General features: G+C 39.6%; 1 protein-coding gene across 2 annotated transcripts in view; it reads left to right on the top strand.

The window, feature by feature from the left end:
- Positions 1-22,121, top strand: part of USP10 (ubiquitin specific peptidase 10) — a 33,316-nt gene extending 11,195 nt beyond the window's left edge. Inside the window, exons 2-14 of one of the 2 annotated variants that reach the window (XM_081015344.1) lie at positions 3,354-3,422; positions 4,153-4,213; positions 5,534-6,556; positions 8,895-8,986; positions 9,262-9,371; positions 10,353-10,408; positions 11,191-11,294; positions 12,167-12,266; positions 12,916-13,096; positions 16,320-16,485; positions 18,398-18,542; positions 19,557-19,622; positions 21,023-22,121. In XM_081015344.1, the coding sequence (XP_080871470.1) occupies positions 3,354-3,422; positions 4,153-4,213; positions 5,534-6,556; positions 8,895-8,986; positions 9,262-9,371; positions 10,353-10,408; positions 11,191-11,294; positions 12,167-12,266; positions 12,916-13,096; positions 16,320-16,485; positions 18,398-18,542; positions 19,557-19,622; positions 21,023-21,210 (2,361 nt within the window). In that variant the 3' untranslated portion in view covers positions 21,211-22,121. Of the gene's footprint in view, positions 1-3,353; positions 3,423-4,152; positions 4,277-5,533; positions 6,557-8,894; positions 8,987-9,261; positions 9,372-10,352; positions 10,409-11,190; positions 11,295-12,166; positions 12,267-12,915; positions 13,097-16,319; positions 16,486-18,397; positions 18,543-19,556; positions 19,623-21,022 lie in introns of both variants that reach the window. The other variant, XM_081015345.1, reaches the window with a different exon arrangement.
- The last annotated feature ends 429 nt before the right edge of the window (positions 22,122-22,550 follow it).

The following is a 22,550-nucleotide window of genomic DNA, read 5'->3' as shown; positions in this document are numbered from 1 at the left end:
CCTTGAGAGTTCCCTAGCAGGATTTGCAGGTTTTGGAATGCAGATGCTATCTGGGTATGGAGTAAAGTTTCATTGGACAAGTAGACTACTCCCTGCCTTTTTTTCCACCCTCAGATCATCCTGATTGTCACACTGAGACAGTAGACACAGCTTTTGAGACTATTGCATTATACATGTGTTCTGTTTGTGATTGGAACAGCTACTTTCACACCCCAGATTGGATGGTGATGTGGTAGTCGGGGTGGTAATCCCAGAGTGTCTCTCTCTGTTTGTATGTGACTGATTTAAGTGTCAAATCAAACTTTTCATAATAACTTTTAGGATTTGAAATGTAAATAGTTTAAAAATGTCTTCAGGTGTCCATGCTATCATAGTTTCTCTAGAATTTGACCAAAATTCATAGGTGCATGTCGGAGTGGAAAGGGCTAGTCTGGCTACTGCCTAGCTTCTCATGTTAGTCTCGGCATTCTGGGTTCTGAACAAGAAGACTGGGCTTCTGGAGAGAGAAATTGGCTGGGTATGCATATGTACTTGAATACAGAGGTGGTAAATTAGACTGCAGGTGGAAAATAATGTTGCTAAATATTTCCTCATGTAAAAAAACAAAAAGAGAAAAGAAAAGAAAAGAAACTTCATACTAGATGGAAAACTAGCATGTTGGGAGAAAAGGCTCCATTCCAGTGCTGTGCTAATTTTGCTACTTGTAGAAAAATAAGGGGTCACTACTAATTGGTACCCTCTTGCACTCTGAAGGGTTTCAGACAATTTTTCTACTTCAGTAGTCTACCACTTCATTCTCTTGAATGGTCTCATTCAGAATAGGGCATTATTGAAGGTGGCGAAATGAGAAGGGTAGTGTTTAGTTGGGATTGTCAGTGCCAGGGGAAGGTTGTGATGATATACAAGGTAAGCTTGGCTAGAATATGAAATTGCTGCATTAACTTTAGATTAGCTGTGGTTGGTTGGTATATCGTTTGTCTCACAGCATATTTTCATGGCACCAACTATCATCTCTGAATGAGGTGAAGCACTTGACTGTTGGGGCATCCAGCAAAAAATTAACTCACTGGAATGAGTGTATTTTAGTTTGTGGTGTGGTCACAGTGCTTTGGTCCTGAATAAACAAGTGATTTGCCAGCAGCAGCACCAAGGAGGCAACAACCAAAGCAATATCCAGGGCTAGTCCAAGTTCAGGGTCCAGACTAGCAGAGTTCACAACAAGGTTTAGATGAGAGGCAAGGTCAGAGCACTTCAAGGTCTGGTTTGACACAGGGCACAGAACTGCTACATAGAATGTATCTAGTCCCTTCTCTCCAGAGGTTTCCTTGAGAGGAAAATCTTACGCTTAAGGAGCTTTTACTCCTGAGGAGTCCTTGCCTGCAATCAGACACTTTTCCAGATGGACTAGGCTTCCACCTGGCATTTAAGGCACTGTCTTTCCCTTGGGCTTCAGACTGTTCAGTCTCAGCTTCGTCTCAGGGTCCTGGCTTTTTGCTACCGGGTGCAGACTGACTGGGGCTTGGTGTAAGAACAAGGCCTCCTGGGTCTCTTCTGATGATGGTACATAACACAAGTGTCTGTTGAGTTGGCATTGCATCTCTGTTTTGAATCTCTTTTTGAGAAGTTCATGGATACACTTGTCACAGACCTGATATGATAATGCTTCATTTGACACACTTTCTTGGTGGCTGTAGTATATCAGGCACTTCGCATATTGATTTAAGCCTCTGAGAGAAAAATGTGGTGGGAACAAGTTTTATTTGTGTAACAGCGTTTTAAGCTGCATGACTGCATTTCATTCTTTGCATGACTTCATCTAAAATGTTTCTAACAAGTTATCATTCAGTATGTTTTTGTGCAAGCAGCTATTTTTACTTTGGTGTGAAATTGTGTGTGTTGAATTGTTTCATTGAAATGAGTGTTACTCCTTGATTAGTGTTGAGAAATCCACTGAAATATGAGAAAGGATTCCAGTATACTTCAGTTGTGGCTTACTTTGAGGTGTTACATAGTTGATATCAAGCAGCTGCTTAGATGGTCCTTAACAGATTAACAAAACTTTAACCAAGTTCCAAAAGCAGTTTTCACTTCAGGGCTATAGCCGAAGCAGAATTGGTATTAGAGGCTGCAGCATCATTGCCATTAAAATTGTCACATTTAGTTTTTGAGCTTTTAAAATCATAAGAGCAGTATCCCTTGAAGTATTTCCAGTAGCAGAAAGATTTTTGTTTGCGCAACAAAATGTCCCCTTCCCCTCCATGCCCCGCCATCTGCTCCAGAGAGTTGTGGGAATCCCCAACATAGATTTTTTTGGGGGGAAGCATGATAATAAGTTATGTTGTTCAGCTAAAAGTCCTTTGTAGTAACTAAACTACTTCGCAGGATACTGCCCAAAGCTCCTACTACAGTATACATTGGTGTTTCCAGGACCCTTCATATATGTTCACACCATTAGTGGCATATCTTCACCTGCTTGTTAGAAGCTCCATTTGTAAAATTGCTTGAATGGAATCCCCAGACTGCAGTTTTTCTCCACTGATTGAAAAAGTGAAGATGCTTGAACGCCAGGATGGCACCTGACATCTCTACCATCTGGAGGTGCATGCCTAGGGTTCATTGGATTTGGACTGTTTTTCACATGATAATACCCCATCCTGTATAATTCTGTGAGTTATATTTTATCTACAAAATCAGAATGAATTTCAGGAACCAAAATGCTTTTTCTTTGCAGGAGCAGTCACCAATCAGAAAAAGAGGTGGGAAATAGGCCAGTATCTATATGGTCTGTCCATGGATCAAGTGACTTTTCTTTTTTTAGTTCTCAAAGGTCTTAACCTAGCTCAAGGTTGTCATCTGAACTATCCACATGTTTAACTGAGAATCAATCACAATCAGTCCATCATTTGAAAAATAAGACTTTAGAGCCGTCTTGCCCCAAAATGGCAACTAGACATTCCGTTTTGGCAACTGCAACCTTCATTTAAGGAGCCATTTGGTGCCTAGCTTATATATCTTGCGTTTCTAACACTAATTACATATGTAACCTTTACAATAGCTGTACACAAGACATGGATGTTTAAGCAAAAGCATAGGCATAATTGGTTTAATCTTTCAAAATTTAAATGCTGGGGCCTTCAGTTAACCAGCTACTTGCAGTTTTAGAAGTTGTGGTTGGATAATTGTCAGCTTCTTGTATAAATTAGAGGTCACACAAATTTCCAATGAAGAGATTTCTCAGGATTCTTTTTGACAAAGGCCATTGAAATTTCCAGCGAACATATGCACAACAGCCAAGTTGTTGCCATGGTCAACTTCAGTTAATCTAATTAAATACAATATGTTTTACTTTTTAGTACATCTTTGGGGAATTCAGCCCCGATGAATTTAATCAGTTCTTTGTGACTCCTCGTTGCTCTGTTGAGGTAAGAACTATTTTAAATTTATTTACCTGTACAGTCATACCTCTTGTTATGTTTGCTTCATGATACGTTTTTTCATGTTGCGTCCTGCAGCAACCCGGAAGTACCAGAAAGGGTTACTTCTGGGTTTCGCCACTCGCGTATGCGCAGACGCCCAAAATGACGCCATCCACATGCGCAGAAGCGGCGAGTCGCGACCCACGCAGACGCGGGTTGCGTTCCTTTCTGGTTGCGAACGGGGCTCCGGAACGGATCCCGTTCTCAACCAGAGGTACCACTGTATGTGTGAAATGTTGAAATCTATTGTATGTTGAAAGCATAGGAGAAAGTTAGTTTAGTATAGATCAGTGAGTACCCTATAATACTGCCACACGGTTTTGCTTCACTTTAAATTTTGAATGTTGTTACAGTTGTCAGTAGCATATCAGTCCACCCCCACCCCACCCCATAAATCCAATGTGTTTATTTTATCAGTCAGCCTGGTAAAAGACTGCTGTGTATATCAAATTGTAAAGAAGCAACTGTTAATTAAAGGGCACACTAAATGACTAAACAACAACATGCCAACTTAAATGTCAATCATCATTAAGGGCACAGGAGAATATGTGTACAAGAGAGGAAGGGTGGTTGGTGGTGGGTTCAGATTGTTCCATTCAGTGCAGACATAAGTTATCTTTGGTGAAATCTTCTTTCCCCACCACCAATGCAACCATTTGTTTTATTTTCTGTACAGCTTCCACCCTACAATGAAACCATTTCATGTGGCCTTAAGTCCACAGGAGAGCTCCATGATGGTAAGAAGCCATTCCTTCTTCACAACTGTTTCCCCAATCCTTTTGAAGTCCAATGTGTTGCAGGTTCGTTTCTTCTGTTCAGCTTTGGGGGTTTGGGTTAGTTTGCTACTTAAATGTACTAACCCAGTTAAACTTATAGCAATCCATATTTTATGGTTTCTTTAGCTAACAGTAAACCCTCACTCCCAACTGATGGCTTTGAAAAAGTTCTTTTAAAAGAATCCAGTGGTTTTGAGGCCTTGTTGGATCAGTGCTGTTAGTTGTTGATTATTAGGGACTTGTAAATGTTAAAACTTCAGCACTTCTCAATATTGAAATCTGTTTTTCTTTAAGAAAGAGAATGACTTGGACAGGGCTGGAAAAGTAAGCATGACTGATCACTGATCTGTTGAGACATGAATGTATATTGCCTGTACTGAAAGTTTCATTAGATGAAGTTTCTTCCTGGGCACAATTCAGACTTCGTACTGGTTTTAATCTTTACAGGGTAGTCTTATGTTTACTTGGAAGCAAGTGCTACTGGGTTCAATAAGGGTTACTCCCAGAAGAGTGTAAATGAGAGGGCAGCCTTAAATCCCTAAATGTTTTAGTCCCATATAGACCAGCCCAGTTATTAAGATAATCATTAGTGGCCTAGGTGTCACCACCTGCTAAGGGGGTTTGTTTGGGGATGGTACTTCAACTTGGTACCCATTGTTTCCCAAATTTGACATCTTTTAGGGGCCAAATTAAAGTATTATATTTTCCTAGGGTTTCAGCAGTTTTTAACATTGGCCTTCAGCTTCTTTTAAAGCAACTGCTGCTGCTTTGATTACTGATTGTTTTTACTGTATTATGTATGTTAGCCACCCTTAGAGTAGTTATTGAAAATATTTTCACCCTTCATTTCAGAATTTTTTTGGCCATTTTTTGGATGCTGGTATCAGATGTTTACGTTGCTTAGTTGCAGTGACCTTTGAAATTCCTTGTCTTAGAGATGGGACTATGATAGTTTTGCAGAATGTGTTTTTGTTTTTCTTGGTCAAAGTCACAAAATTCTACTCTTAGTGCCAGCCATGTGAAATATAGAGCCTTGAACATCCTATTGTTGAAAATCCTTTGACATTCCAATCTATGCTGACATAGTATTGGAAAAATAATTAAGCTATTTTCATATTTTCAATCTGCACAATTTATATTTGATTAGGAATGTTTTTAACATTTATGATGAAAAGGAATAACTTGAGGTGAAGACAAGTGATTGCAAACCTATCTTGTATCTGCCCCCACTTCCCAAGAAAAAAAGCACCACTTTAATAGAAGTTTATTTTTCTCTCCTAGGGGAAGAGTATCAGAGAATTGAATTTGGTGTTAATGAGGTTATTGAGGCAGATTCATCTGTGCTGAATAACAATGACTACAGTATTTCAAGTACTCTGAATCCTCAGGCACCGGAATTCATTCTTGGTTGTGCACCTTCCCAGAAGACGCCTAGTGATATACTCAACGAAGCCAACTATAACTCCATAGACTGCCAGTTCACTGATTCTTCTCTCGCTTTGGATAGCAGTTCTAATGCTGAAAATGATAGTTTACCTGGGAGCCTTGGGCAAAGGGAACGCAAAAAGAAGAAAAAAAGACCCCCTGGATATTACAGTTACTTGGAAGATGTTAGTGATGGCATTGTTCCTGCCGAGGCTTTGGTAAACGGGCATGCAAGTTCATCAGGACTTAATAGCATAAGCACAGAGGATGTAGACCTTACAGGCGACGCGCCATCGGTCACTCCAAGGACTTGTAACAGCCCTGAAAATTCTGTGGACTTCACTAGCGAAGCCGTGTCTGATGATTCGGTTTCTAGTGCTCTAGATGCTACAAGGACTGCAGGGCAGCCTGAAGTATGCAGTGTTACTAATTTGGAACAGTCTTGTGTCCCCTCTGAAACTGGGAGGGACAGCCCATTAAGGACAGCTGTTGTACAGCCATATGCTGGTACTGATACTACTGAAAACCTTGGTGTTACAAATGGACAAACACTTGAATCCTCTAGTGAGGGCACAGCTGCCAATGGGGTAGACTTGCATCCTGTGGAAAGCACCGACTCAGACCAAACTAAGCCTGAGGATGCTTTGCCTACTACTGAGGCAACCACCCCTGTTTCAGGAGCCGTTTCTGTTAATCAGCCTGCAAAATCATGGGCAAGCCTCTTTCACAATTCCAAACCTTCTGTTTCCATGCCTATGGCTTATGTTGAGACTAAGTATACCCCTCCTGCCACATCTCCTGTGGTCCCTGAGAAACAGGTTGAAGTCAAAGAGGGGCCTGTTCCAGTTTCTGAGGATCCTGTAGCCATAAGGATTGCAGGTATCATTAATGTGCTTCAAGCTTGAGCTACAAAGAGTGTAGGAAGGTTTGAAGGAGTGGAAAGTTTGAGTGAACCTAAATGTCCTAATGCTTTAGTAGCACAATAGTAAGAAAATGATTAACTCTGTGTTAGAGTGACACCTCTTGTTTAGTGTAATGGCTTCTAGCTTTTTGTTAATATAGTATCTGGTTAAACACACAACTGTGGATTGATGCTTACTTCCTTTTCAGTGTACATGTAACAGTGAACTCTTGATTTGATGTGCACACACACAAAAGGATGAGTTTGTTTAGGCTGGAGCAATTTTGTTCTCTCTTCTAGAGCTAACCTTTCGCTGCTGCTGTGAGAGCCTATGTTTGGAAAGTTTTGCCAGCTCAGCACTGAGAGCTTGCTATGTTAGGGGGTCTTTGTTCTTTTTAATAACTCCTTCCACCCAGGACCTCTTTTGGGAGGGCTGAACACTGCTCGTTTATTGCTAGGGAATATTTGAATACAACTACTCGCCTTCACTCATACAGTTATCTGTCTCACCACAAATAAAAACACACATTTTACTGGCCCATGGCAGCCTTTGAGCCACCAGACTAACACTGACTTTGAATGTATAAGCAGTCTTAACAGTGGCCACTAGGACTTAGCCTGTGATCTGTGCTGTGAGCGCCACATTGCTTTGTAATATCTGATACATAGCCAGAATACGCAAGCACACGTAGCTTGACATTCTGCTCATTGTACACAATGTGAAAGTATTCTTTAAAACTGACAAATACCCTGTAACGTGATAACGGGGCACAGAATGGTGCTGAAAGTTGCTGATTCTTCAGAAACGTGTAACTGTATCATCTGCATGCATTCAAAGCACAAGCGACCACTGACATGTGTGCCGTTTTCAACCCCAGAAGGGGGCGGAGTGGGGCTGTGGGGCTACGCGCAGTGCCGTGGAATGGCACACAAATGGGGAGTTGCCTGAAATCAGAGTTGCATCCCCATAGGCAACTAGATTGCATGAAGAGTTAACTTGTGCTGCAGACAGAACTTTTTTATATATAATACAGAAAAATAATACTCTTGACTATAGAAAGGCTTGTATAACTTCTTGGTCTTGATATAATTTCTTTATATTCCTTTATTTCTAAATATATATTTTTTTTCTTTACTAGCAAGCCATTTTCTGCATGTCTAATCCCCCAAAGTACTAGTTCTTGTCACATTTGATTTCAAGTCTAGGTTTATTAATCTCTTTGACCTAAATTTCAATAGAAACATTCAAAAGTGTAAATGCATGCAACATTGTTGGATGGTGTGCTTATAATGATTTACTTCATACAAGTTGGCAATATGTTCATTTTTAAAAGATCACCAGTGTTTATTTGGTTTGACTTTTTTAAAAAAACAATCACTAGTGTTTATTTGACTTTTCATTAAATAGTAGTAACCTCATCAGTAGCATTATTCTACCTGGGTTATTAGAACCTTTGGTGGTGGTGGGAACAAGACCTATCTATATATAATGACAATAAAAGTGTAATATGTGGCATAAAAAAAATTATAAGCTTGTTGGGGTGGCTCCATTCTATTTAGTCATTGGTGTTTGTATCTGCAAAGAAAAAGTATCTTGCAAGAAATAACTTGTTTTTGTAGCAGAGCATTTTATTAAGAGTTCCTGTTGCTAGTGTTGATTACATAAACAGGGTTGGTTGCATGTCAATCAGGATCTAGCTCTTAGAACTTTATGCTGCCATGTAAGCCCAGCCCTGCTTAAGGTCCTAATGCAGATGAGGTCAAGCACTTCAGAACAGGCTTAGAGTAATACTGTCTACTGCTTCATTTTACACCCTGGTCTTCTCTTGTAATGCACTTAATGCTTGTTGCTGTAACAGCAAATGAGATGTTTTTGCACGTCCCTTGATTGTATATGAGATTAGAATTCAAAAATGGATGTTGCAAGAAGCTTTATACAGAGTATAACTAAGCAAGCATTGGAACTATAAGAGTAACTCTTAAGCGGGGAAATCAGAACTGTTGTACAGGTGACACAAGTCATTAGTGAACAACTGATGGTACATGCATGTTGTAGTGGTTCCAGGTGAAGTTTTATACCTGTACTTTGCCTCACCTTGCCTGCAAATCTATGGGAGGATAAATACTGGTAAGCATGATAAGACATAACCAAATGTCTTGCAACAAGAAACCAATGTGTGTAAATTCATTTCATTGGCCACAAGGGGATGCTAAAATACTGTTTGATTTTCCTCCACTACATGTGTAATAGGCAGTATATTTGTTCAGTTGGAAGTGGATTTGCTGACATTTTTGGATGTGTTCTTCATTTAACAGAATTACTGGAAAATGTAAAACTAATACATAAACCAGTATCTTTGCAACCACGAGGGCTGATCAATAAAGGAAACTGGTGTTATATCAACGCTGTATCCTTGCATTGGAAAAATATTACCTGGGTTAATTAACTGCTTGTGTTTCTCATACTGAAAACAAAATAGATCCTGTTATCAGACTTTAAATTTAAAGGTTCAAAATGGGAATGGGGTATATTTCAAGTGAGCAGTATCATTATGGCTGCTGAATGGCTTCCTTGTGCCATACAATATTTTAAGTTCATTTTTGTTCTCCTCTCTTTTCGCACAAAGTCGTGGGTGTGTTAAATTCTGTCTTCATTAACTGACTCCTTAATGCAGTTCTGTAGACACTGCAAGCTTTGGTTGCTTGCCCTCCTATGTATCACCTAATGAAGTCCATTCCAATGTATTCGAAATCACAACGGCCGTGTACTTCAACACCAATGATAGATAGTTTGTAAGTAAATTGCAAGACAATCACAATGTTTGAATTAGAATTGTAAGTCGGTAGACATTCTTATCTTCTTTTTTAAAATAATACTAATTAAAGGTTGGAAACATTCAATGATACTAGGTATTTGGTAGCTTAATTGTCCCTTCACAGAGCAGTACAAGGATAATATTTGGAGCAAACCTAAATTAATATCTAATTGCCATATTGTTTGATTTTCAAATTATGCTGCCATAGTTACAACTCCATCTCTTCCCCATTCTGTGATTTGGGAATATTTCAATTTATCAAAGTTAAAATACACACCCATTTCTAAACCAAAGTCCTGATCTTTGGTGAATCTCTCATTCAATGGCTGGGTTTGGACTACCTTTCCTGATTTCATAAATTAGATCCTGGTTCACTATCCTAGTTAAGCCAGACTTCTCCAGTTAGGTATAACAGGGAGCTTTGGTTTAAACTAAAGCTAGCACATGAAGAGAAGCAAGGGCCAAGGATGGAGCATGTGGCCCCCATGTGCATTCCCAGCTTCATAAACTGGGAAAGATTGTCCGAACCTAGCCAGTGGATTGCATTCAGAAACAGTTCAACATTGCCATTATGAATTGGGGCTCCATCTCCTTCAGCTAACGTGAGTCAACTTTCCCCATCGTGGCTCTCCCTCCAGACGTTTTGGATTATAACTACCACCAGATGGGAGTTGTGTGGAAAACATCTGGATGGTGCCAGGTTGAGAAACGCCACTCCAAGTAGTGTGTATGCTTAGTTCACCTACCACATGGAACAAAAACTTGTCCATCTCAGCGCTAGAGATAAAAATATTGAAATAGTTGCTTTTAGTGCATCAGCTGAGGAAGAGGACCGGTAAAATAAATGTATGTTGACACTCAAATGAGATGAAGAGAGGTAAAATGTTTGTGGCTAGTTGTATCTAGTAACATTTGTTGTCTCTGTAGCTAACACCGATTTCCTTTTGTTCTACTTCAGTGTCCGCCTAATGAATGAGTTTACAAATATGCCAGTCCCGCCTAAGGCAAAACAAGGTGGGTAGAAAATAATCACCTGCTAACTGTCTGGTGACATATTGGTAGAGTGGAGGAGTTCAATGCTGTCTTTGTATGATACAGCTGAGGTTCTTACATTTCTGCAGTACAAATTGGCTTTCACCAAGAGGCTTGTGTGATGTCAGGTAAAAAGAACCTTTCTGTTTAAAAGGCATACAACATTTTTGCAGCATCTTTTTTTCAGCTCTTAGGACCTTACATAAAATATGATCTTGTTTCAGAAAGAGAGTGTTCCTTCTGTACTCTTAAGATTGGTTTGTTTTTAAGGTGGCAACAAACCTCTTGCATCAGTTTTGGAGGTGTTGGGAAACTGGCTGTATTCAGACACAATCCTTAGGTTTGATGTATCAGCACAAATAAATTGTATTTCATGGTTGCATGAAGTCAATTGCTGTCATTCTCTCCATGCTGATCCAGGGCCTCAGTTTCTTTTGTATAGCTCTCTTAATCTTTGCATCACTGACCTGTAGGTTTTTTACCTAAATTCAGTTCTCGGTAATTTGATGGTGTAAGTAGCCACCTATGAGAACTTTAGTAGTTGCCTTGCCTGCTTTTCAGTGTTGTGTGATTGTGGTTAAGCCACAGACAAACCTCCACAGCATAGTGTTGCTAAAAGAACAGGGGCAGTGATTACTTCATTATTTGTTGAAAATGTAGCATTGAATCTGTCCCACCTTGTACTTGAAATTCTGGCCTTTTGTAACAGTTAAGTTGTTGATCTTTGTCAAATTGCCCTGTCTTTCCCCTTTTCGTTTTGGCAGCTTTAGGTGATAAAATTGCTAGAGACATCAGGCCTGGAGCTGCCTTTGAACCTACATACATTTATAGATTGCTGACAGTTATCAAGTCAAGTCTGTCGGAAAAGGTGAGATTAGATCTTTTGAGCTGTTTCTTACCCTGTATTATGTAAGCAGCTGTAGAAAAATAGTGTTTGCAGTTCCATTTTATTACGGCCCTAATAGGTTTAATTTCATTCTTCAGCAGTGGTGGCTTATCCTTGGTTGCATCTGGAACACCCAAATAGTGCCAGACATGCTAAGGGAGCCAGAGTTAAAAGAATAGTAGGCTTGTTTTAAAAAATGAGTTATATGTGTTGGGTGTCAATATAAAATGTGAGATAATGATAACTTGTGGTAAGAATACTGAAGGCGTGGTACCAGCTTCCTCTTCAAACCTTGAGGCCTAAAGAATTAGTCTTCACATGCAGTTCTAGTATTTATATGCTGTGTTTACATTCAAATGCAGACATATTATATGGATGTTTCCATAACTCTGGAATCAAGAGTACAAAGGAGACCCAAGGATATAACACAAAATTTGTAGTTAAGGTTTTATCCAAAGCTAGGATTAGCAAACCCAATGTTTCCTTCATTCAGCTTCCAAATGTGCCAGAATAAATGCTTCATTGATGAGTGGTACTTTTTATCAAAATCAGTTGCATTCAGACATCTTGTCATTTGAAGTGAGAGCTACTGAAAGGAAGTTCCTTGGACTGATGAAAAACCATGTCAGAGTACTTTTTTCTATGCATAAGTTCTTGCACCAAATTCTCAAACTTTAAACTCTCCCAAGTTTTAAAAAGCAGTTTGGAGCACAGTGGGGAGTAGTACTGCTTTGGAAACTTAATTTAACTTCAGTGCACTGAGTAATGTACTTGTGCCTTTGGATCACTCCCAAGAACCTAAATAGGAAAGTGTTGGAGAATGAGTGGCTATACTAAAACACCTTTTTCTTCAGGGCAGACAAGAAGATGCTGAAGAGTATCTGGGATTTATTCTAAATGGCCTACATGAGGAAATGCTGATTCTGAAGAAGTTGCTATCTCCTCACAGTGAAAGTAAGTTTTTTTAAAATGCTAATTAATATGTATATTTATATATAGCATATTTGTATATGGACTGTGTGCAGACATAATGCTTATTTATGGTTTGTTTTCTTCAACTATGCCATGAAGTATGTAAACATAGTTAATGATTTGACCTTAAGCCATTTTGTGAATCAATGGTTTGAAGTAGGTTTGCAAACCATGGTTTACATTAACTGTAATTAACCATTACATCTGCGTTGCAAACCAAAGCTAAAACAGTTTTCTCACTTCTCCAGCCACTGTGTCCAAAGTTGCCAAGTGGTTCTCACTGATGTCTCCCTACTTTCCCTTCCTCTCCCCCAATCTTTGAGTTAGACGGTAGTTTCTCTCTGAGACTTCTGGGTTAAAGAAACAAACTATGGTGTGCCCTAAACATTCTTAAGTCTTACGCCTGCACTGTGCTATAGTTTTATGTTTTGAAAGAACGGAGGTAGAACTACTCATATAACTGCAATAGTTGCCTGAGCAGGTAGAGGAATGATACTTGCTTTTAATGATAAAGTTTGCATAAAGCAGTGTTTCCTTCTAGACAGAAATTATCTACTCTTGAGTATCACTTACCATATAATAATATATATATATCCAGGAACAGAAAACATACATTTCCTCCTCCCTCCAGAACTTGCCGTTTCCAATGGTCCGGAGACCCAGCCTGTAAATGAAGAGGAAGAACAGGAGGAGCAAGGCGAAGGAAGTGAGGATGAATGGGAGCAGGTTGGACCACGCAACAAATCCTCTGTCACTCGGCAAGCAGATTTTGTCCAGACACCAATTACAGATATATTTGGTGGTCACATAAGGTACAATAAATTGTAATTAGTGTTAATAGAATGTCAGGATCATGTTTATGGGTGAGGGGAAATAGACAAAATCAGTGTATGCCACCATAAGTACAGTCGAACCTCTACTTACCACCACCTCTTCTTACGGTCATTCCAAGTCACGACCGCGGCAAACCCGGAAGTAACCGGCGGGTTTGCTGCTGTTTGCGCATGTGCAGAAGCGGCCATCACCGTTTGCACATGCGCAGAAGCATGCCGTCTCCGCCTGTGCACAACGGCGCCTCTCCTAGCGCCCCTTTTCAACCACCAGACGGACCTCCAGAACGGATTATGGTCGCAATAGAGGTTCCACTGTAGAAGCTTAGTGTTCATAAATATAAAATGTGTTGTGCATTAAGGTACACCCCAAAAGTTGATATAGAGAGATTCCTATAAGCTGGTGCTGCCCCAAAGAACGTACCTTCATTTCCATTCCTTGGTGACAGGAACTCGGAAGAGCCAGCCCTACATATTTCTGAGACGACTTCTTTGTATGTTTAATCTGGTAACAATTATTAATGGCGAGCACATCGTCCTCTGTTGACATCCAAAGGAAGCAAGATGAAACTGAGGGATTCCTGTTTTCTTCTTTTTGCTGAATGGGAGAACCACAAATCTCTAATCCCACATGTGTAGTCTGCTTTCTGCCACGCCTGTCCTACTCACTATACAAAGTAGGTCACCGCAGAAACAAGATCCCACGTTAGGATGTTGGAAAGCTTTCTCTTGTGAGGCCAGCAGCGGAGATAGGAATGGTCTAATAGTAGTCTACCAAACATAAGCTCTAGAAATAGTTGTATTTTCCATCCCACACAAAAATGTAGATTAGTACTTCCTCCCCCATCGTGTTTTTGGCTCTTCATTGCCTTCATGAGTACCTTGTTTCTTGCAAAGAAATAATAAGAATGCATTAAAATCCAAATCTGCATATATCTGAACTTTTCATGCCAAAATGTACTTATAATTATCATGCTTCACTCATGTATGTGCCTTTGTGTGGACTTTGCCCTTAAGAGCAGTAGTTGAAAAGTGCTGTGCTGTGGTGGATTTTTAGTATAGAAAAAAGAACTAAAAATTGTGGCAGGGGACACGAGAGAGGTTTATAAATTACGTTTGGTCTCAAGAAAGTAATTAATTGGCAGTAGATTTAGAGTGGTTAGAATGAAGTACTTCATCCAGGTTCCAGAATTCATTGGCACAAGATGTGGCGATGGCCACTAGTTTAATGGCTTTAGAGGAGGATTACACAAGTTCATGGAGAAAATACCTGTCAATGACTCCTATAGTCAGGATCGCTTTGTTGAATTTTGGTGTTCACTAAACACCCGTTTCTGGTAGGATGTGGAGCGCAGCCCCCCACCCCAGTGAATTCAATGACCAGGCAGAATTACTTTGAATTGGGCTTGAAAATTAAAAATTCAGCACATAATAGCATGGATGTAATATGCTCCAATAAATGTGGCTGCAGCCCTCTGCAATAGCTGTAGTTTCTGAACATGTTTCAGAGGCAACTCCACAAATTCAGGTGTATTTTTTTATTTTCAGAAAAAAACCTGCATGGTAGCAATTTCAGAAAGTCAAGATAATTTTCATCATTGCATTATTGCTGGTATTGCTAGTACATGCTTATGTTTTGTTTTTAAAAGAACTGAAAGAAAACATTTAGAAGTTGTGGATGCACTAATAGAGATAAGACAGCCAGAGGGAGAGATTGATAGAGATTTTCCATTCTTCTGTTAGTCCATAATGTATAAGCTAGAAAAACTTGGTTGCTGTGGTGGACGTTGATGTGTTGGTCAGTCTTGATAGTTTCAGGGTGGATATATTGAAAATATATATTGATGGAAAAGAGTTATAAGGTTGTATGTAGTTAATGTTCTTTTTGTTTAAGAAATTAATGAAACTGCTTCATCTTTTTAAGACGGTATTGTGATGGTTATTCTTCATTGCTCTTACTTGATAAGCTAGCTTAGTTAATAAAGTTATTTCCCAAGTTATTTTAGCCAGTATATTAAGGTGAATGGTTTGTTTGTTTCTGTAATCAAGCCATGTAGATCTTTGCACAGGTCAGAAGAATTCTGAGTAGCTATTGGTCATTATTCCAGACTTCTGATTTAAATTCCCAGGATAAAGGGAAACTATAATCGTTGAATATCTATAGCTGGTATAAATTTGTAGCTGGATATACCCTCACTTAAACAAATAAAATTTTGAGGCCAGTCTTTATTCCTGGTGGGCAGCAGTTTAAAGAAAGAATGAGAGTGTGCCATGCTCCTGGACTCTTCACCAAACATTGCAGTTTTATTGGTGTTTTTGTGTGTTGTGGAAAAATACCACTGCAAAATGCTAACCTGAAATATTATCTGGATTAAGTGTGGTCTCATTCTGACTTGAAGAAGCCTCTGAATAAACAGCATGTTAGTTCTTGATGAGAAAGGTATCCCAAATGTGGCTCTCATGTAATGGGTGGGGCAAGTTGTCTCTTACAAAAATCAACCTTGCCATTATGAGGGCTTCACATCGTCCAAGAAAGACCTTATTCTTTCCTTAAAATAAAGATGCTACTGTATAAAGAGGTGAGTGGGTGCCAGTATTAAAGAGAACCTGGGGTTATGTGTGAACCAAAGTAACAATTTTATTTAGCTTTTCACATTCAGTATTCATGAATAAGCTTAAGCAAGTTGAATACAATTGTTTTAAGAATCTGGATGTGTTGGTATCTTTCAGTGGGCTGTAAATTTGAAAAATAATTGGACATGAGAAAGGAAGTCCCAATGGCTATTTCCCATTCAATCCTAATAATGCTTTTAAAGAAGAGGAGGAGAAAGGAAAGTATTGTGCTTAAGCTAGGAGGATGGGTCAGTAACTGAAAGAAGTACTATTCTTTCCTCCCCATCCCTTGCAGGGGATGCATCTTTAAACTGTATTTCATTTCTGCATAAAACCTGACATATTCAATTTCTGGATACTGAATCTGGTCATTACTTTAACCATATGTCTTTATATCTGTCAAAATCTGGCAGGACTTTGTAACACAAGAGCCTCATTTTAAGTCTGCCTCCTGAGTTTGGCCATGAGACATTTTTATATGGGTTTCAGGAAGATATATGTGAAGGTATGTGTTGGCAGTCTCGCCATCAGTCATTCCAGAATTAATTTTTGAACAGTTTTCACAAGTGCAACTTCTAACTCGTTTCTTTAGATCTGTGGTTTACCAACAAAGTTCGAAGGAGTCTGCCACTCTGCAGCCATTTTTTACTCTGCAGTTGGATATCCAGTCTGATAAGATACGCACAGTTCAAGATGCTCTGGAAAGCTTGGTGGCAAGAGAGTCTGTTCAGGGTTATACCACAAAAACCAAGCAGGAGGTAAGTTATTTAACGACTGGGTACACTTTTTAAGTCAAACATTACCATTAATCATTATGTGGGTGTTTAATATTGTCTGTGTTGACTGACAGCAATTCTCAAAGATTTCAGGAAGAAGTCCTTAATCCTGTTACCTGACATCCTTTCAACTGGTAATGCTAGGTACTGGACCTGGGACCCTGTGCAGTCAAGACACATTCTGTCCCATTGAGCACATTCATAAGACAAGTGCAAAATGTGTTATTCATCCATAAAGCCTAGAGTCTCACATCTGTGGCTGATTGAACACAGCCGTATCGGGACAAACTAATGGGGTAGTAGAAGAGAACCAGGAACCAGACAACAACTCCAGTCTACTTTGTGCTTCTTCCCTTTTATATGTTAGCTGGGTTGTTTGTGACTGGTCTTTATTATGTCTGTGTAGCATAAATATTGCTGTGCTGCTTCATTTTAAAAGCTTATTCAGTGAACTGCCTTTTGCAACCAAAGTGATTTCCCCCCAGTCTGTTCCTAATGAGAGTCTTGTGGAATTTAGTGCTCTAGAATGACCTAGTGCTTAGCTCATTTATGTAATTAATTTGCATACTTTCTCAATTTATCTTGCATTCCAAAGAACCCCAAGCAATGTACAAAACAGAAATAAAAGAGACTATTAATAATTGAATATAAACCTGTGAATTTTGGAACAATGCAATGTAATTTTAACAGTGACCATGCCAAGATTACTTTTCTGGGAAGGCCTGTTGGAATTAAAATGTCTTCAGTAGATGCTGAAATCACAAATATTATTGTATTAAAATGGTTTCTTTTACATTTTTTTGTGATGTCAAGCCATGCAGATGAGTAAAAATGCAGTGCTTTTGTCCTGATTTTTTCAATAGTTAATAGAACGATGTGCCTAGTTGTATTTTTCCACTGCTGTGCTCTCGTCGTCAGATGATGCTTTGATAGCATCAGAGATGGGTTATTTAACTAGCCTTAATGTAGGAAGCACACACCATCTTTGTAAACAGAGTGGTTCTCTACAAGATAGAAAAGAGTGGGCTTTACCACAGTGCTTAGGCATTGGGAGGAGAGGGCAACAACCTGAAAAAAGGGTGAGAAGCATGTTGCCCTGAAATTATGTGTAGGCAAACGCAGCCCGTCTGGATTTTATGTCTGACATGATGTGTGGGAGTGAAAGTGGCAGAACATCTCTTTGGTTGTCTGAGAGACCTCCTTGTATGGGAGGAAAACTTGCAGTGCAAACTTCTCAGGGCTTGCCACACGAATTTTGTTTGGCCAGCCACTCACTTCTTGGTTTTGGTACGTATATGGTTTTAGTCTCCTCTTTACTTGACAACCCAAATGTTCAATTATGGCTTCTAGAAGAAATGGGTGTTCACTTGAGGTGCTAGTCTGGTCTGGTTTATATTTTAGTGTCTAGTCTGGGAAGAGTGCAAACATCTCGTATTGCATTTAAAAAAAAATAGTTTTCTCTAACATATTTATGAACAAAATCTCCTTTTGCACTTTGCACCAGTCATTAACAAAAGCTGATTAAATATGTGATCATTAGCTCATAGGAGTAGTGTGCAGAACTGGAGCCGAAGAGCTGAACTGAAAATAAATTTTGAACCAAAATTTGTCCACCAAGTGCTTTCTGTAGTGAAAGCCTTCATGCCTATGAAAGTAGATATATATAGGCAGGTGACTTTAAATGTTGTACATAGCCAGAAACATTATTCTGCCCCCCTGGGGTGGAAATCCCGCACCTGTTAGTCTGGCAGTGCCTAAAAATGGAAGGAAGAGGTGTTTGTGTGTGTATTAAACTGATTTCAGTAATTTCCACTTCTGATTCTGAGAAAATAAGCTTAATTAGTGACTAGCAGAGATTTGAGGTCCAACTAAAATTCTGCTTTCACCATGCTAGGTGGAGATCAGTCGAAGAGTGACACTTGAAGAACTCCCACCAGTCCTTGTCCTACACCTCAAACGATTTGTCTATGAGAAAACGGGGGGGTGCCAGAAGCTCATTAAAAATATTGAATATCCTGTTGACCTGGAAATAAGTAAAGGTAAATCTTCTGAACAAAGCATCTGGGTTTTTTGTTTGTTTTACAGAAAGAGATTATTGTTGTTTATGCTTTTGGGGTGGGGGGCGGGCCTGTTTAGGGATTTCAGAATCAGTGTATATCTTCAGGACTGGTTAAGCAGCCCAGATTGATCAGAGTTTAACGCCAAATATCATCTCCAGTGTCATTTTCAGTATATTTCTTTATCTTAAAAAGCTTGCTGTACATTAGTTCCACAGTCTTCATAAATCAGCACATGACTATTTCTTCCTCAGAATTTAATCACCAAAATCTTGCAGCACTTGGGTGGACTTCAGTGTAGTGCTAAGGTTCCATCAGCTTAAGAATTCTTGCTTGTGCAGTTGAATGTTTTGCTCCCTCAGTCTTTTCAGGATGTTTCCCCAGCCCCCTGGAACAGATTTGGGGAGGATGTGGGGCACATGGAGCTGGAGGGGTGGCATCCTGTTAGACAAGCAGAAATCCTTGTGCTGACAGGACATGGTACCAGAATACTGCTGTTTCTCTCAAACTGATGCTATTTTAACAATTTTGCTATCTTTTTCTCTCATTCCAAGGTTTGGAATGCTGTGAGATTGAAATAACAATCTCTGAAGTTACTTAATCTCACATCCTAATGTATAAACATTTCTTTTTAAAAAATAAAATAAAGACCTAAAAATTAAGATCTTCGCACCAATGTACTATAAAACTTATTGCTTGCCATTTACTCTTGTGTGTCATACCCAAATCTTGGCCAGATATCCGACAAAAGGAAGCCCTCATATTGGCAAAGATCAGTGAGAAGCTTATATCTCCTCACGGAGGATGGCCATACATCCTGAGCCGTCGCAGTGGAATAGAAGAGCTATTGTTGACAGGCTCAGCTTTCAGTAGTTCTTTTGTTCCTTGCAGTGGGTGCATGCTCTTTGATTCATTAAATGTGGGTAAAAGAGAGGCGGAAGTAATCAGATAATACTAAAGACAGTAATTCACTTGAAATTCTGTTTGCTTTTTCAGAACTGCTGTCTCCGGGGGTCAAAAGTAAGATATTTAAAGGCCAAAGAACCTACCGGCTCTTTGCAGGTATGTGCTCATTTATCTCAGATGTAATTAATTTTGTCACAAGGGCTCTTGCTGTTTTAAAATATTGGCAGTCCTCTCAGATCAAGCGTATGCCCTGCTAAAATTAATTCTTTCTTTAAAAGTTCCCTGTTGTGTGCCTTAATCCAAGAATGTCAGTTCAACAAAGATGATATTCTGCAACCACTCCATATTATTCAAATTAAGAAAGTTATTCAGAGTTACTTCACATTACAGTGGTACCTCAGGTTAAGTACTTAATTCGTTCCGGAGGTCCGTTCTTAACCTGAAACTGTTCTTAACCTGAAGCACCACTTTAGCTAATGGGGCCTCCCTCTGCTGTTGCGCCGCTGGAGCACGATTTCTGTTCTCATCCTGAAGCAAAGTTCTTAACACGAGGTACTATTTCTGGGTTAGCGGAGTCTGTAACCTGAAGCATATGTAACCTGAGGTACCACTGTACTCAGACCTGTCAGTTGATGGCAGCCAAATGTGCAGTCAACCTTGTGGAATTTAGTACTTGAGTCAGTACTGACTGTGATTGCGACTGTGGATTGAGAGATAGTCGCTCGCAAAGTATTGAAATTGGGGAGGGAAGTAACCTGCTGCTTTCAAAAAGCTTGCATTTAGTTGTTGGTTGTTTTGCTGCACCATTTTAGTGATTGCAGAAGTTCAGCAAACAAACCAATCTCTCCCAAGCAGTCTAAACTAAAAGAGTCAGAGTTTTATCTCTCCCCCATATTTAATATTCTCCAAAATTACTGAATGAATTTCAAGTGACTCCCCTGTTTTCTCAAGCCCTCTGGCAAGTAAGTTTGGGAGAGAGATGGAGTTTTATTACACTTTAGTTGAGGTTTGAAGAGCATAAAAAAAATCAGTATCTCCCACTATTTCTGACATTGTGTGCCAGCCCAATTGAGGGCACTCCTTGCTTCTTCCTTAAGCCCCGTTCTCATGCCCAAGGGTTCTGGTCTTTGTGTGGCAAGGTGTAATCATCTGGCTAATAAAGCAAACTGATACTTGTGGAACTCCATCCCTCCGCATAAGTTGACAGAAGAAGAAGAAGAAGAAGAAGAGTTTGGATTTGATATCCCGCCTTTCACTCCCTTTAAGGAGTCTCAAAGCGGCTAACATTCTCCTTTCCCTTCCTCCCCCACAACAAACACTCTGTGAGGTGAGTGGGGCTGAGAGACTTCAAAGAAGTGTGACTGGCCCAAGGTCACCCAGCAGCTGCATGTGGAGGAGCGGAGACGCGAACCCGGTTACCCAGATTACGAGACTACCGCTCTTAACCACTACACCACACTGGCAAACATTTGGACAAGCCAGTATCCATTGAAACTTGTTAATGTTGCTTCCTTCCCTGTTGTCTTATTAGTTGTTTGGTTTTGGTTTTTTGACAGTTGTCTACCATCACGGAAACAGTGCAACTGGTGGACATTACACTACAGACGTCTTCCAGATTGGTCTCAATGGCTGGTTGCGCATAGATGACCAGGCTGTCAAAGTGATTAATCAGTACCAGGTGGTGAAGCCGTCTGCTGAGCGCACAGCCTACCTCCTGTACTACCGCCGAGTTGACCTGCTTTGAAAACTCCCCGTTTTTCTGCTGTGTTTGCCAGATTACCCGCTTTCTAGAACGCCAACTCTCTCTAACCCTTATTTCTCTTTCTCCCCTCAATGAATTCTTTTCCTTCTTTCTTCCTTCCCCTTGCAACTATGGGATAGAGTGAAAGAGAAGACTACCTTTTTGAGGTTTGTGAACAGCCTAGTTGGTGTTGGCTTATTGACTTTGCTGAATGAAGTCATTAGGGTTTGAAAGACTCAGTCTCACGAATCACACACAAAGTATTTCTTCTTCTTTTTTTTGTGCTAATGCTGAATCCTAAGAGATTATTAAAACGGGGGATTTGCAACTGATTCCCACTTTCTAATTGCATAGTAGAAGCAGCCCTGCACCAGCAACAGAACTTGTAGATTTCTGTGAAAATGTTTTATCTTTACTTAAATAAAAAAACTAAAAAAAACCCTCTCTAATCCTCCCCCACTAGTTTTTTGATAAATGGTAAAAATGAGCCAGTGTCTATCAAGGAAAAAATGGTCCTCCTTTAAAAGAAAATACTCTACAAAAAAAGTATAATATACAGAGTTGCCGGTTCCTGATAGGGAAAAATACACATTTTAATAATTGTGCGATGAGAAACTGCTTAAGTACACATTGCAGATCAAAATACTTTTGAGTTAAAATGTTAGTCTATATAGATGGGTGATTGTAACTTTATTGCTATTAAGAGATTTCAAAACTGCATTTATGCTTCTGTGTACATGGGATTTTAAAACAAAAAATGGGCAAAATAATGAAAGTTGATATTTTTTTCAGTCTGCTTTGTTTAATTTTGCTGTCCGCTCTCCTATAATGTTGAGTTCCTAAGTGTACACAGTCTAGTGATATCTAGGAGTATAAAGTTGTCGCCCATCAATAAAAAAAAGTCACAAAGTTGATTTAAAGCTCTGAGAGTGTTCTTTGACCACGGGGCTCAGCTGAAAGCAACAGAGACATTCAAATGAATAGGAGAAGCTGTGAAGCCAAGTCTCCTGGTGGGGTGCCAAAGACAAAACTGAGAAATACCAGTTTTGTACTTCCTGACCGGCTTCACTTTCATCTCCAATCAAATGGCTTTAAAAGGACATTAGACAAATCAATTTGGTGTAGTTCTATCAATGGCTATTAGACCCAGTAAACTAAATGGATGTTCAAAAGCTGTATGCCTGAGGGGTAGTTTTGGGAGGGTTGCCTTTGGGGCATCTGTGAAATATCTGGATAGGATGCTAGACTAGATCAACCTTTGGTCTGATCCAGCAGGGCTCAGACCACTTGTCTAAAGTCTCACAATCCAAGCTTGCAAATGACATTTCAACTTGATTGCCTTT

The sequence above is a fragment of the Podarcis pityusensis genome (genome assembly GCF_964106645.2).
Source record: "Podarcis pityusensis genome assembly, chromosome: 8".
NCBI classification, from domain to species: domain Eukaryota; kingdom Metazoa; phylum Chordata; class Lepidosauria; order Squamata; family Lacertidae; genus Podarcis; species Podarcis pityusensis.
The sequence above is the reverse complement of the archived record's forward strand: the minus strand, read 5'-3'. Positions and strand labels throughout refer to the sequence as shown.